We start from the raw sequence: 16,165 nt of genomic DNA, 5'->3' as shown, positions 1-16,165 counted from the left end.
TCTTTTAAAAATTTTTTGAGGAATCATCAAACTGTTTTTCTTTTCTTTTTTAAAGTTTATTTATTTTGAGAGAGAGAGAGAGAGAGAGAGAGAGAGAGAGAAAGTAGGGGAGAGGCAGAGAAAGAGGGAGACAGAGAATCCCAAGCAGGCTCTGCACTGTTAGCATGGAGCCCAGTGCGGGGCTCGAACTTATGAACTGTGAGATCATGACCTGAGCTGAGATCAAGAGTTGGAGGCTTAAACGACTGAGCCACCCAGGTGCCCCCACACTGCTTTTCATAACATCTACACCATTTTACATTCCCACCAACAGTGCACGAGATTTCTAATTTCTCCACATTCTCACCAACAATGTTATTTTCTGTTTTTTGATAATAGCCATGCTATTGGATGTGTAATGATATCTCATTGTGGTTTTGATTTGCATTTCCCTAATGATTAGTGATGTTGGGCACCTTTTCATATACTCGCTGGCCGTTTCTGTGTTTTCACTGGAGAAATGTTTATTCAAGTCCTTTGCCATTTTCTAATTGGGTTGTTTTTTAGGTGTTGAGTGATGGCCCTTTTTTTTTTTTTTAATAAAAAACTGAGTGTAGAGGCCAGGCTTTCCAAGGCTGGGCTGCCTATGCACAAAACTTTAAAAAGTTGTAGTGTTTGGTTCCAGGAGTGGTATTACTGTCTTCACTGTGACTACTGTGTTACCATTGACTTGAACCAGATAGTTATATTTTAGGTCTTCTGGGAAGACATCTTCTAGCACATAGGGTGTTTTTGAGTAGGTTAAGATGTGTTAGAACGGGGTGGAGGCATATCTGAGAACTCTTGTCCACCGGGTAACCCTTTTGTGGCATTTAAAAAAAAGACACTTCAAAATTTAAAAACATTTATTTTCCCTCCTGGTTGTTGCATTCATGCACTAGGCTTCATGGCTTGGTGAGCAGACTTTATGCTGCATTCCAGCCCCCGTGCTTCTCTTTGTTGGAGACTCTCCTGCTGGGTACAGCTTGCATTGTACTATAGACCTGACGTCTTGCCTACACATTTCAGTTGCTTTAGGGGACAGTCTAGTGAACATAAAAATAATAGCCTGTTTCCAAGTGGTATGTACTTGTGTGGGGGGGAGCTGCTCGAGACCTCTAAAAGAGGCTTGTCTGAGAGTCCTTACTAAGACAGTCACCTATCCCATCAATCTGCACCTAGCCTTGTAAGGATTTGTTGGGGGAAAATATTAAGCCAGAGTTTTTTTTCCTTCTAGTGAAGTTAGATCAGAAAAAACTATGTTTAGATAATATTATTCATCCCTATAAGGTTGCTAGGTGAACTGGGGGAGACCTCCAGGCCCTCCATCCAGCCTGTCCCAAAACATCACTGAAGTCTCTCAGTCTTGTCACAAGAAAAGAATTCAAGGACAGACCGGACAGAGTGGTTAAGTTGTGCTAGTGAAGAGTTTACTCAAGTGAGAGTACACTCTGGAGAGCGGGTGAACTCAAGGGAGAAGTTTGGGTCTCTCTCTTCTATTGACTGTTGTTAACTGAGGGGTGGGCTATTTATTGTTTGGGGAGAGGATTTCTTTGGGAGGAGGATTTTGCGTCTTTTCCCCCTTACTTGGTCAGGGTCTCTGACCTTCTTTGTTTTGGGCCTGTCTGGTTTGATCTGGCTTTTTGTGACTTTGTTTGTGGAATAGTGCTGGGACAGGTTGCTAACTTTCCTGGTAACTGGCCTTGACTCCCCCTTTGCTGGCTTCCAGGCATCCTGTTAAAGCCTGACTAACTGCCTACTCTAACAATAATAGATGAGAAAGAGGAAGGAAAAATGATTGAAATAGTAGTATAGGGATTATGGTAGATTGCAAAAATGGTCTAAGTTCTTCTCCATGTATCCATGTTCCTTTGCTAGGTAATTGTGAGTGATTTCCCACTCTGACTCTGAGCTGAGCCACATGACTTGCATTGGACCATGCAGTGTTGGCAAATATGGCACAAAAAAGAGACTTGCAAAGATCTTGTGCATTGGGGCTTTTCCTCCCTTGGGTTCCTGGAACCCTTCTGTCACCGTGTGAATAAACCTTGGGTAGCCTGATGAGTAGGTCAGCTAGTCCCCAGTTGACCTGGCAGCTGACTGCAGATGCTTGAGTTTGCCCAGCCACGACCAGCAGAGGAATCTTCTAGCTGAGCCCAGCCTAAATTGCCAATCTACTGTTAAAAAACAAAATTCAACCAAGTAAATTTGAAGATCTAATTGGCTTTATTAAACAATTCCTGAATCAGGCAGCATCCCATCTAGCAAGTAACTACAGAGGAGCTCTCCTGAGCTAAACTAACAAAAATGTTTTCAAGGCCGAGTGTTGGGGGGTGGGGAGAAAGGAATTTATTAGCAAGGAATGCATTGTTTAAGCAGCTTGCCCTCCTAAGGGGAGCTGAAGGGGTCTATCAGTAAATTTCCTGGTATTGATCAGGAAATTCCATGTTGACTGGTTAAAGGTTACATTCCTTGGGGACTGAAATTGCAATTAGGTTAGTTATCAAGTCTTGTTTACTGACTTGGGGTCTTAACCTAAGTGATGCCATTTTGGGTCTGTGGTTTTCTTTTTAATACTACAGTTTGTAAGCTAAGTAGAAAATAAATGGTTGTTGTTTTAAGCCACTGAATTTTGGGATGGTTTGTTATGTAACAAAAAGTAACTGGTACAAGAAATACAAATATATTGTTGGATTATCTTTCCCTTCTTAGCATAGATATTTAAAATTATAACTGTTAAAATTTGCTTTATTGTTTTTAGATTTCCAGTGCTAATAATATAAATATATAGGAAAGATTCTTTACCATATTTTTATTTTTTGCTTTAGCTATTGTAAAAAATACTGTTTTTACTTTTTATATTATTTTATTGTTCTAAAATTTTTATTTTTCAAGGTGTTAAAAAGCTCATTGTAAAGCAACAGCCCCCATTTCCTCTCTGCCTTTGCATCCTGTTTCCCAGTGCAATCCCCAGCTCCCCTAGAGTATTGCCAGATCATGTGCTGTCACTGCTATCTTGTTATATCCACATTTTCATCTCCAGAATTTCTCTCTGGATTTATTTATTTATTTATTTATTTATATTATTATTATTATTAAAAATCGTTTTAAATATTTATTTAATTTTGAGAGAGACAGAGTGTGAGCAGGGGAGGGGAAGAGAGAGACAGAGACAGAGAGTCTGAAGCAGGCTCCAGGCTCTGAGCTGTCAGCACAGAGTCCAACGTGAGGCTTGAACCCACAAACCGTGAGATCATGACCTCAGCTGAAGTCGGACTCATAACTGACTGAGCCACCCAGGTGCCCCTGGTGTTTCTTATTTGAGGATATTAATTATGTTCTTAAAATTGTTTCCTGTTTCCTCCATTGCTCTGTTTCATACAGGTTTCTTTTTTTTGTTGTTGTTTATTCATTTTAGTTTCTATTTTTCATGTTGGAACCTTACCTCTAATAGTTGGTGATCCATTCATATTTATGATTGATGTAGTAAGACGTTAATTGAACACTCCATGTGCCCGGGTAGGGCTGGTAGACTGGTGGCCCTCATTGGGTAATTAGACAGTGAGCTGGCTTTTTTATTTGGGGACTCCTTATCTGTGGACCTTTTCTTCACGGTCATTTAAATCATTCCAGAGGTGAATCTTCCAATACTATCTTTTTGAGGTGGGATGTGAGAAGAAGGCCTGGCTACTGGTGTTCTGGGAGTTGGCTTATAAAAGGGAACTGGGATCATACATCCAGTATATAGACTTTCATTTTGATTTCTCACTATAACCTTGCCTTCTAGAGTCCCTTGGTCTCAGTTTTCTTTGCGTTACTTTCTCCAAAATATAAACATTCTAGCTGAGAAAGAATAGTCATGGGAATAGAGTTTGGATTCTGTTTACCAGTGCTCTTATAATAGCTGCAGTCTAAACACCTTCCTTCTGAGGTATGTTAAGATTCCCTGATGTGAATAAATTTGTGCTTGTTTCTTATTAGAATCTACCTCCTTGGGCACTTAGGTTTTACATTGTCTGTACTCCTCAGCAGGTCACCATTCCATTATTCTCTGTTTTCACATAGAACTATCTCCTTGCTTTATCAAAGGTAGAGTTATTTCTGTTTCTTGTTCTGATGTTTTTAGGGTGGCTTCAGAGAGGTGAAGAAAGCAGAAAGCAGTATCTTAATACTGGACATCTCTTAGATATTGATTTAAAAATTGAATTTAAGGGATGCTTGGGTGACTCAGTTGGTTAAGTGTCCGACTTTGGCTCAGGTCATGATCTCACAATTCATGAGTTTAAGCCCTGTGTTGGGCTCTGTGCTGACAGCTCGGAACCTGGAGCCTGCTTTGGATTCTGTGTGTGCCTTTCTCTCTGCCCCTCCCCTGCTTTCACTCTGTCTCTGTCTCTGTTTCTCTCTCTCTCAAAAATAAATAAACATAAAAAAAACTAAAAATTGAATTTTAAGGAGAACCTGTGATTTAGTTGTACAAGGTCATTGCTGCATGTCCTATAAATATCACTGATAGTATCACTGTAGTATTTCCTTTCAATTAAAAAAACCTAATACTGCTTTAAAATTATATATAAAGACTCTTTCTTTTTGATTGACAGGGTGGTGTTGGTGTCCAACTACACACAAACCTTGAATATTCTACAAGAAGTATGCAGGCGTCATGGATATGCTTTTACAAGACTTGATGGACAAACACCAGTCTCTCAAAGACAGCAAATTGTTGATGGCTTTAATAGTAAATACTCTTCTGATTTTATTTTTTTGTTAAGTTCAAAAGCTGGTGGTGTGGGACTTAACCTTATTGGAGGATCTCACTTAATTCTGTATGATATTGATTGGAATCCAGCCACTGATATCCAGGTACGGCTATTTATGAATTAAATAAACATTATGGGGTGGCTTGGTGGCTCAGTTAGTTAAGGACCTGACTCTTGATTTTGGCTCAGGTCATGATCTCATGGTTTGTGAGTTCCAGCCTCGCGTTGGGCTCTGCACTGACAGCAAGGAGCCTGCTTGGGATCTTGGGATTCTCTCTCTCTCCGCCCCTCTTGTGTGCATGCACATACTCTTTCTTTCTCTCTAAACAAACAAATAAATAAACATTAAAAAAAGTAAACATTATAGAATGCATACTGGGGATCTAAAGCCTGCCAGGGATATGAAGATGAAGAGGATATATAATTGCTGCATATTGAGCCCTTACTTTCGATCAGGCACTCTGCTAGGTGCTTTACATCTGTTTAATGTTCACAATAATCCTGCAAATATGGATAATTATTAGCCTGTTTTACAGATAAAGATATGGAAGCTTATTCTGGGCCACATAACTTAGAAGAGGCAGAGCCAGGATTCAGACCCAAACCTGTATTTCTCTGTTCTCTACTCTACTGCACAGTTGGGTCTTCAGGATGCTCATGACCATCAGGGAAAGAAGATAAAGTATTATAGATGCTCTGATCAGTGTTTGTGCAGGGTGTAGTAAAGACATTAAGTTAACTGATTTAGGAAAATATTTCAGAAGCAGCTTTTGTTTTCCTTGGAATACAGTCTATCTTCACATATTTTCAGATTTCTACCTACAGTTTGCACTCACTTAGTGTCTATGTTGGGGGAATCGAAGACAGCCCTCAGGTTCAGTGGTTACTAGAAGGACTCACAGAACCCAGAAAAACAGCTATACTCGTAGTTACGGTTTATTACAGTGAAAGGAAACAGACTAAAATCAGTAAAGGTAAAAGGCACATGGGGAGTTCAGGAGAGATGAGGCACAAGTCTCCAGTTGTCCTCTCCCACTGACGTTGTATGTACAACACTTTAATTCTCCCAGCACTGATGAGTGACAACACACACATATTGGAGTATTGCCATCCAGAGAAGTTCGCTCAAGTCTTGGTGTCCAGAGATTTTGTTGGAGGTCAGTCATGTAGGCATGGAGTACCAGTGTGGCTGGCCTAAGTTGTTCAGTCTCCAACCCCACCACAGGTCAAACTGGTCTATAGCCCACACATGAGTCAAATTGTTGGTAAAAACTATCTTCTGTGGCGCAAGGCCTTAGGTAAACTAAGATGCTCTAATCAGGCAGGAATTGACAAGGGCTTAGAGTTTATCTCCCAGGAGCTGGTTGAAAGTGAGACATTTCTTTGGAATGTGTGGGATTTGAACACCAACTGTTTACACTATCATTGATACATTGTGAAACCACAGGAATCTACCTAGAGCCTGAACTGATTGCAGGTTATCTTAGGGATTCATAAGCTACTTGGAATGAGAATAAACCCTCCATGCCCATGCTATACTGGGTTCTTTGAGTTCTTGCTGTCCAAATTCGCTGTCCTGTTCTTTGATGCAGATAGATCCCCTCACTGTTGTGTGACAACTCTGCAGCTTTTTTACAGTACGATAGTGAGTGTTCATCCCTACCTTTCTTTCCAGGAAAAGAGTATGAAGTGGAGAATGCTTGGGTATGCCTGGGCTTTGTTTTCTGAAGCTATAAGTGAAATCTAGAATTCCTAATCTTACATATGTTAAGATAAGCATATGCTTATCTTGTTAGTATAAGCAATATGCTTATGTGGACAGGGCTACTGGTTTCCACTGTACTCTCAGAATTTTCATCTGTTTTCTATAGGCAATGTCTAGAGTATGGAGAGATGGTCAGAAACATCCTGTACATATTTACAGACTCCTAACCACAGGTAATAACCCTTCAGTATGACAAAAAATGTAGTCTTTTGAAGAGTTAAAACAATTTTTTTTTGCTCAATCTGTACTTTGGTATCAGAAATATTGTTATTTTGTTAAACAGTATGCTAATAAACATGTTTTACCCTACAAAAATAACAGACTTAAAGATCTGAAGGAAATCTAATCAATGTTTTCTCTTTAGGTACAATAGAAGAAAAGATTTATCAGAGACAAATCAGTAAGCAAGATCTTTCAGGGGCAGTTGTAGACCTAACCAAGACCTCTGAACATATCCAGTTCTCAGTAGAGGAGCTTAAAAATTTGTTTACATTACATGAAAGTTCACATTGTGTTACCCATGACCTGCTTGACTGTGACTGTACAGGAGACAAAGATAATACAGGTTAGTTGTATTTTAATTCTGTTATGATGGTAAAGTTAATTTATCTCTCTTTAGCAGTTGAAAACATTTAAATACAGAATAACTGAAATATTTACCATTTGCGTTTATTACTTTTCTTTTTTTTCTCAGGTCATAGGGCACCTGCCAGATGAGTATTTGAGAAAATATTAATTAGAACCTTATTAGTTGTCTCAATTTAGCATCTTCTGAATTAGTTGTTAAATGTTTAACTTGTTTAGGAAAATCTTTCAAGTCCTGGTATAATGACTTCAGAGTTACAAAAAATGTTTTTAATCCTTATTTCTATTTCCTAAAAAACATACTTGACAGAATAATCCTACTGTGTTTTTTTGGTTTAGAGCTTATTTATAATGTGGTCATACCTTCTGAGGCAGTTAGCTTGGGCCACCATACTTCTCAGTACTTGACAGACTCCCAGTGCTGCTTAAGTGAGCCTGAGACTGTCAGCCCTTCAGAGTTGACACTGTTCAGATAGGAACTGGATCAGGAGTAGGACTTGAGCAAGCAATATCCAGTGGTTTGAAGTCCCTTGGTAAATTGTGTTGAAAAGGTTTAAGAAGTTACACTGTACAAGACTGACATGGAAGAATTATATTTTATGTAAGTCAACATTTGATTCTCTCTCTTGTATGGTTTTTCTATTTTAATAATTTCTGCTTATTTTCTCTTCATTTTTCCTTGTATTTACTCTGGTTTTTTTTTCTTATTTTTCAAGTGGAGTGCTTAGCTTGATGATTTTAAGACTTCTTTTCTAAAATGGGTATTTAAGGCTGTAAATTTTCCTCTCGGCTGAATCTCATAATTTTGATATGTAGTCTTTTTATTATTCAGTTCTAAATGTTTCATATTTTCCACCGTGATTTATGCTTTGACTCATGTGTTGTATAAAAGTATGTTTTAAATGTATTTTAGTTTTTGTTATTGTGTTCCGGCTACTGCAATGTAGTCAGATAGATATATGGTCTGTGAGATATTGATTCTTTGGTAACTATAATGATGTGTGTGGCCTGGTATGTGGTCACTTTGTAAATGTTTCTTGTGTGCATGAAAACCATGTATATTCTCTTAATTACGTAGTTTAGAGTTGTGCCATGTTAGTCAAATTTTCTGTTAAAATCAATTTTATCTTATTTTACAGATTTAAAAATTAAGTATTTTAACTTATAAATTGTTAATATATTTACATGGTCAAGTATTTAAATATATAAAATGTATATATGAAAACTCTATGATACCCTTGTCTGCCTAATTTCTAGCCCCTATCCCATAACCATTATTAGCTTTTTGTGTGTCCTTCTAGATATATTTTTATGTTCATGCAAATAACTCTGAATATATATTCTTGTCCAGTTTTCCTACCAATAAAGGGTAGCATAGTAAATAGATATAGGTCTGTACCTTTTTCACTTAATAGTATATCTTGAAATCTTTCCATATCATTCCAGAAGGTTTCCTTATTGTTTTTTTCCCTTATATAATCCTCCATTTTACTTGTCCCCCACAGGTATCATTAGGTATAATTACGGGTATAATTAGGTATATCAATTAGGTTTTTTCCACTCAGTGTATATCTTTATTCATACATCTTTTCCCATATGTTCAAGTATATCTATAAGGTAAATTATCAGTGCTGTTGGGTCAGAAAATATGTACATTTATAATTTTATTTTATTTTGCTTTATTATTTTTTTAATGTTTATTATTTTTGAGAGAGAGAGAGCACACAAGCAGCAGAAGAGGAGCAGAGGAAGAGGGAGACAGAGGATTCAAAGCAGGCTCTGTGCTGACAGCAGAGATCCTAATATGGGGCTTGAACTCACAAACCATGAGATCATGACCTAAACTGAAGTTAGACACTAAACCAACTGAACCACCCAGGCGCCCTGTTGTCTTTTCATGTTCTGCTTATTCCAACAAAGGCCTACTAGTGGTTAACTCTCAATCTTTGATTTTTCAAAGTATATTTGTTTTTTTTCCTCTCTCTCAAATGCTGTCTTTGCTAGGTGTACAATTCTAGTCAGTAGGGTGTTTTTGTTTTTATTTTGTCAGTACTTTGAAGGTATTATCCTACTGTCTTCTAGATTCTTAATGTTGTCATCTCTTAAGACCTCAATGATTTTTGACATTGACAGGATTTAGATATTAAGGAAAGACAGTTTTAAGTGTGATGAAATTTTAAAAGAAGTCTTTATCTTTTAGAAATATGAAGTGAAATATTTACAGTTGAAATGATATGTACAGTTGAAATGATATGTACCATATATTGATTTCATAATAATAAGGAAGTAGAGAAAGCCTAAATAAAACAGGATTGGCTATTGATGGTTACTGAAGGTGGGGTGCATAATAAATCTTTAGGTTCTTCATTTCTGTCTTGTCAACTTTTTCTTTTTTATTGTTTATTTATTTTTGAGAGAGAGAGAAAGAGAAAGCAAGCGAATGGCGGGGAGAGGCAAAGAGACAGTGAGGCACAGAATCTGAAGCAGGCTCCAGCTTCTAAGCTGTCAGCACAGGGCCCGATGGAGGGCTCGAACTCATAAACTGCAAGACATGACCTGAGCCGAAGTTGGACGCTTAACCAACTGAGCCACTCAGGCGCCCCTATCTTGTCAACTTTTATATATATTTGAAATTTCCCGTAAATAAAATGCTTTTTTTTTTTTTTAAATGTTTAGTTTTGAGACAGTGTGAGCAGTGGGGGGGTGGGGGGGGGTAGGGCAGAGAGAGAAGGGGACAGAGGATCCAAAACAGGCTCCATGCTGATGGCAGTGAGCCTAATGTGGGGCTTGGACTCAAGAACCATGAGAATATGACCTGAGCCAAAGTCACATACATGCTCAACCAACTGAGCCATCCAGGTGTCCCCATAAATAAAATGTTTAAAAAAAACCCTTTCAGTAGCTTCCATTACTCTTAACAATAGAGATTATAAAATCTTCATTTTTTTTTCTTTTTGACAAAGTGTTTATTGAATTTAATGTGGCTATGGGGTGTCTCTTACTGTATCCTAGAATTCTAGGAATCAGGGAGGCAGTAACGTGGCAATGGTGAATTTGGGAATCTGGTCCCCCAAAAGTACCCACCGCTCCACCCCTAACTCCTGGATGGCTGCCAGGTGGATCACACCTCTGCTGGAGCCATCCTGTTCCATGGCTGAAGTGAGGGCATTGGCAGACACTCTTCCTTGGGTATGCCTTCCCGGTAGGTAGTGTCGACATAGTCCTAGATATAGGAGCTCCCAGAGCCCCCAGTGGCAAAGGACTGCCTTACCATCATACCACGCCCCCCAGGGGCACCGAGTACACCTGGCCTCCTTCTTGGGGGTCCCAGCCTGCAGTGATGATTCCTGCCATCAATTCTTCCTGGTATAGGTAACACATCTCCTTAAAGAGGCTGGCGGCTGTGTACAGCAGTGGAGGCTCATTTAGCTCAATGCTGTGGAAACCAAGCTGATACGTAACAGCATCAGCTACTGCCTGGGTATCTGCTGCTGAGCCTGAGCGGCAGCAGAAGATACGGTCATGGATAGGGGTCAGCTTGTCAGTCACTCGATTGGCAATGTAGGACCCAGTGGTAGTTCTGGAGTCGGCTTCGAGAACCATGCCCCCTTCAAATTGTATGGCCATAATAGTGGTCCCTGTGGAGACTTCCTGGCTTTCCCAGTTGGGGGCAATAGCCTCGGGACCCCAGGCTGGGACAGACCCCGCTCCTCCACCGGATTCTAAGGTGGCCGCCATCTTCCTCCTCTAAAATCTTCATTTTAATTAAAGTTTTTTGTTTTTTTTTTTTAAATTTTTTAACGTTTATTTATGTTTGAGAGAGGGAGAGAGATTGCAAGCAGGAAAAGGTCAGAGAGAGAGGGAGACACAGAATCCAAAGCAGGCTCCAGGCTCCAATCTGTCAGCACAGAGCCCAATGTGGGGCTCAAACCCATGAACCGTGAGATCATGACCTGAACGGAAGTTGGACACTCAACTGACTGAGCCACTCAGGCACCCCTTCATTTTAATTAATTAATTGATTTTTTGAGACAAAAGTCTTTATTATTTGTTTAATGTTTATTTTTGAGAGAGAGAGCTAAAGGCGGGGGGGGGGGGACAGTGAGAGAGGGAGACACAGAATCCCAAGCAGGCTCCATGCAGCCAGCGCAGATCCTGATGCGGGGCTTGATCTCAGAAACTGTGAGCTTGTGACCTGAGCCAAAATCCTGAGTCAAATGCTCAACTGACTGAGCCACCCAGATGCCCTGTTTATATATTTAAGACTAAAATCTTTAAAGTGGTTAGTTAGGATAGGGTAGCGCTGTAACAGGAAAGCACAGTGGCCTACCACAATAGAAGTGTATTTCTCATTCATGTCACAGGGCGCATAATAGTAACTAGTGGACAGCTAGTTACTATTACTCGCTATTTACTACTACTAAATCTCGGAGGTAATTTAGTGATCTAGGCTTCTTCCACTTTTCATTCTACCATCCTCTTAGGCCTTAGAGTTCGCTGCTGGGATCCCTGCATCTGCCAGCCAGCAGGTGAGAGAAGAAGAAAGGTAGAAAACCATGTGATATGGGGGATTTTTCTAAGCCAGCCCTGGAAGTGACCAGAGCACTTCTACCATCTTCCATAGGCCAGACTCCATGATTGCATCTAAGTGCAAGGGAGACTAGAGAAATGTGGCTGAGTGGCCTGGAGGAAAGAGATAGGGATTTCATGAGTAACTACTAGCCTCTGCCATTCAGGATTTGATCACAGTGTTTTGCATCTGGTCCTTGAATGCACTTTACCCTGCATTACTCAACTTCTTGCATCTTTCTTTGGCTTTGCTTTCTGGGCTCTCTGGTTGCCTTGGGCTCCTGTGAGTTCGTCAGACTGTGCCAGACTCCCTTCACTTTCGTTCCTTCTCCTGGAGTGCTTCACCTCCTTTCCTCATCTGGTTCTTGCCTTCTCATCCTTCAGATCTTAATAAAACAAGTCAGTTCTTGTTACATGTGCTCAGAGTCCCCTGTATCTTAATTCCTTACCCTTACCACTGTTTGTAATACAGCTGCACAGTGCCTTGTCTTCGATTTTGAAATCTAGGAAGATTGAAAGACCAGAAGTTGGTTTTTTTTCTTTATAAGTTTGCAACAAACTTACTGGGTGGCAAAAACTTCAAGTCAATGTGACTTAATGTAGTCATTAACCCATTTCATAAGACTATTCATATGACTTGCTGCAGAATATTAATGTGTTTGATGATGGAGTGCTGTCCCAGATCGTTCCAATTATATTCTGAATTTGGAAACATATCTGTCCCAAAGGTTTTAGGTAAGGGATTATATACCTGTAATACATCTCTTTGATTATTTGTTTAATGTAGACCACGATGCCCTTGAAGTCAGAGACTAAAATGTAATAAATTATATAAGCTCATTGTGTCATAAAATTAAAAAAGTACTATTTATAGTAGGGTATTGATTGGCCTAAGGATTTTCTCATTGTTTTACTTATTTCAGGTGATTCATTGGAAAAAGTCCCTATCTCTAGAAATTGTCAGCTTGGTCCACATCACCAGAAGTCTAGCTCTCTGAAACCTCTCTCCATGTCACAGCTGAAGCAATGGAAACATTTTTCTGGAGATCATTTAAATCTTACAGATCCTTTTCTTGAAAGAATAAGAGAAAATGTCTCATTCTTTTTTCAGAATATAACCAACCAAAGTACTGTTATATAAAAAGCAATTACTTCATGACATTCTCTTGCCAACTCTTTAAAAAATTAACATAATAATTAAATGTAATTTTTGAAAACTAATAGAATTATTTAAGTTATATTTTTTGTTGCAAAATATAATTTTGATACATGGTCAAAATTTGAGTTGCTTAATTTTTTGTATGTATTCTTCAATGTTGAAATATTAAAGACATGCTTCTGTCATCAGATTAATTAATGTTTCATAATTAATGCACTTTTATTAAATACCCATTAAAGAATTTTAATAAGGACTATAAAAAGGTAAAATACCTAGTCTCAGTCTCTGGGAAATCTGATCTGATTAGGAATATTAGACACAGATGTGTGAGACCATTGAAAAACTTGATCAGTTTAAACTATAGCTCTAGGGAGCAAGAGAATCATCACCTAGGACTGCAGAGGCTGACGATGCTGAATGTAATAGTTGCTGCAAAGCAGTTGGAGTGAGCGTGGTCAGTAGGTTGGGGCAGGAGATGAAGGATGATGGGACACTTCAGAACACCAGCTCCTAATCTGAGACCTTAGACACATGGGGCACTGACAAGCAGTCTGTAAAGCAGTGTCCACCAAACATTGTTTGTATTCTGAATTAAGAAAGGTTCGGCTACCCTCATGTCGAGGGTTGTCTGTAGTAATTTTTGACATTGAAAAGAGAGTTTTAATTTTAATGTACAAAGCAAGCTTTAGAAGACTGAAGTCTACAAGGAGAAAGGAATTTCTCAGTCTCCAGCTGGGGCGTCTACAATCAGCTTCTGCTTCCATTTAGGAAAATTTCTTTTAGGCTGAATATTGTCTTGAGGTCTTGAATAAAGACTCAATAATTATGTATGAGCAAATCTGAGTTCTTCAGATTTCTAGTGCCATACCTGGGCAGTTGTACATCTAGGATTCATGAATAGGCCCAAATTTGTCGGTGAGGAAGTAGTCAACTAATAATAAGCAAAAATGGTGTCTCTTGGCCCTATGTATAGACCTCATATATGAGGCTTTCCATATAAAACTTCTTTCAGTATCTATCTTGCATCATGTTATTCTCAGGTGTAAAATCCTTAAAAAAATACAATGATAGAGACTAGTAACTTTATTGTCTATCTTAAACTATAGTGGATGCTTGAGCGTGCCGTCCAGATTGCCAGTGTGTTTGTTTCTCTAGATGTCTGCCACCACTCCTAGCCAAATCCCTGCCTAAGTATAGCCCTGAGCTGAAAAGCGCTGCCTCACCCAAGGTTACGCTCCCTCTGCAGGGTAGCTGTCATCCAGTGATTTGTTGATGTAGGTTGCAAAGGCCCAGCTCCAGAGCTCTTCAGGACAAGTCTAAAGGACGGTCCAGCCCCAGACCTCCTCAGTCGAGGCCTTTGCTGCAGCTTTAGTGCAGTTCAGCCTCTCTCTCTGTTCAGTCATGCTTCCCTCACTCCCTTACAGATGTTGTTCCAAAGAGCACTTCCCAACAAATTCCCTGTAAGCAAATCTGCCTCAGCATGTTTTCCGCAGAAGCTGACCCATGACACTATCCACCACGTATCGCTGAAGAAAAGCATTTTAGTAATTATAATTGATGGCATTCAATTGTAAATAATTGTAGGCAGAATAATTTAATTGGATGAGCTGATATGAAAGTTTAAAAAATAGTATAAGTTTTGCTTTATACTATTTGAAAAATTAGACTCTGCAGAAAGAATTACCACTTGTACATTCACAGTGTTGTGCAGTCACTACCACTATCCGTTTTCAGAAAAGAGTTCTCTTCTTAATGTCTTCCTTTCTCTCTTCCTGGGCACTGTCAACCCAAAGCTGTTGGCCTCCATCCTAACTGATAAATGCAGTGAACTCTTTTCAGTCTTTATCTCAGCTTTTTTTCACATTAAATACTGGCGAACACTTTCTTCTTGAAACTCTTGCCTTCCTTAATTTTGATTAAATGAGTATATTTGTCATTCCACAAATAGTTTTTAAATTAAAAAAAATTTTAACGTTTATTTATTTTGAGAAATAGATACAGAGAGCAAGCAGGGGAGGGGCAGAGAGAGGGAGACAGAGAATCCCAAGCAGGCTGCACGCCATTAATGCAGAGCCCGATGTGGGTCTTAAATCCATGGACCATGAGACCATGACCTAAGCCTAAAGATGCCAACCAACTGAGCCACCCAGGCACCCCTAATTTTAAAGTTTATTTATTTATTCTGAGAGAGAAAGAGAGTGGGGAGGGGCAGAGAGGGAGGGAGAGAGAGAAGCCCAAGCAGGCTCCACACTGTCAGCACAGAGCCTGACTTGGGGCTCAAATTCATGAAGTCGTGAGATCTTGACCTGAGCCAAAATCAAGAGCCAGACGCTCAACGGACTGAACCACCCAGGTGTCCCTCCACAAATATTGAGTAGCTAGCACATGTTGGACATTGTCCTTGGGGTTGTGCATACAACAATGAATACCACAGGCAGTCTCCATCCTGACACTTTCATTCTAGCACACAGAAAACAGTGCACATATGTAATACAGCACATGATAAGTGCTATGAAGAAAAATAAGTGGAATAAAGGAAAGATATTAAAGTGGGGCTGTGGATTGCTGTTTATATAGGATTAATTTATGCAGAGACCTGAAAGAACCATGACATTCTGTTGGGAAAATGTTCCAGACAGAAGGAACCTCGTGCAAAGGCCTTGAGACAGATGAAGGAGTGTATGACATGTTTGAGAAACAGTTAGAGGTCATTGTGGAGAGAGTAAGAGTAGTAAAAAATGAGGTCAAAGAGATGATGGTGGGGGGCAATTCAAATGGTAGAGAGCACTGAAGATGGTCTTGAGAGCTTTAGCTTTTACTCTTGAGGGAGATGGAAAACCACCAGGATTTGAGCCAAGGAAAGACATGATCTGAATTGCTCTGGTGATGGAACGGAATGGTGGAACATGGGGTGGAAGCAAGATGAGTTACAAGATTATTGCAATAATCTAGTTAAGAGATAATGGTGATTTAGACCAGGTGGTAGCTGTGAAGTGTTAAGGAACAGTTGGATTCTTAATATTTTTGAAGGCAGAGCCAACAAGATTTATGAATGGATTGAAAAAGAGGAAAATCAAGAATGATTCCCAAGATTTTTGGCCTGAGCCGAAGGAGGAATTGTATTGCTAGTTAGTGTGATGGGAAGACTGAGAAAAGAGGTTTGTGGGAGATCTGAAGTTCAGTTTTCATTATGTCAAGTTTGATAGGCCAGGGAAGATGTCCAATAAGATTCATAAATGAGTTCTGAGCCTTGGTCAAAGCTAGAGATAAATTTGGGATTTTGTCAGTATATGTATGGTATTTAATAAAGTC

The 16,165-nt window shown here is 39.4% G+C and overlaps 1 protein-coding gene and 1 pseudogene across 7 annotated transcripts in view; one reads left to right on the top strand and one right to left on the bottom strand.

Moving 5' to 3' along the window:
• Positions 1–16,165, top strand: part of LOC131494315 (DNA repair and recombination protein RAD54B) — a 121,825-nt gene that overhangs the window by 83,008 nt on the left and 22,652 nt on the right. For 6 of the 7 annotated variants that reach the window (XM_058698586.1, XM_058698587.1, XM_058698585.1 and 3 more), the window contains 4 exons: positions 4,617–4,878; positions 6,647–6,713; positions 6,905–7,105; positions 12,618–13,051. In XM_058698586.1, coding sequence (XP_058554569.1) covers positions 4,617–4,878; positions 6,647–6,713; positions 6,905–7,105; positions 12,618–12,835 — 748 coding nt within the window. In that variant the 3' untranslated portion in view covers positions 12,836–13,051. Of the gene's footprint in view, positions 1–4,616; positions 4,879–6,646; positions 6,714–6,904; positions 7,106–12,617; positions 13,052–16,165 lie in introns of those variants that run through there. The other variant, XM_058698584.1, reaches the window with a different exon arrangement.
• LOC131494316 (proteasome subunit beta type-6-like) lies at positions 10,067–10,867 on the bottom strand (annotated as a pseudogene).

This window comes from Neofelis nebulosa, chromosome 14 (assembly GCF_028018385.1).
Source record: "Neofelis nebulosa isolate mNeoNeb1 chromosome 14, mNeoNeb1.pri, whole genome shotgun sequence".
Lineage (NCBI taxonomy): Eukaryota > Metazoa > Chordata > Mammalia > Carnivora > Felidae > Neofelis > Neofelis nebulosa.
The sequence above is the reverse complement of the archived record's forward strand: the minus strand, read 5'-3'. Positions and strand labels throughout refer to the sequence as shown.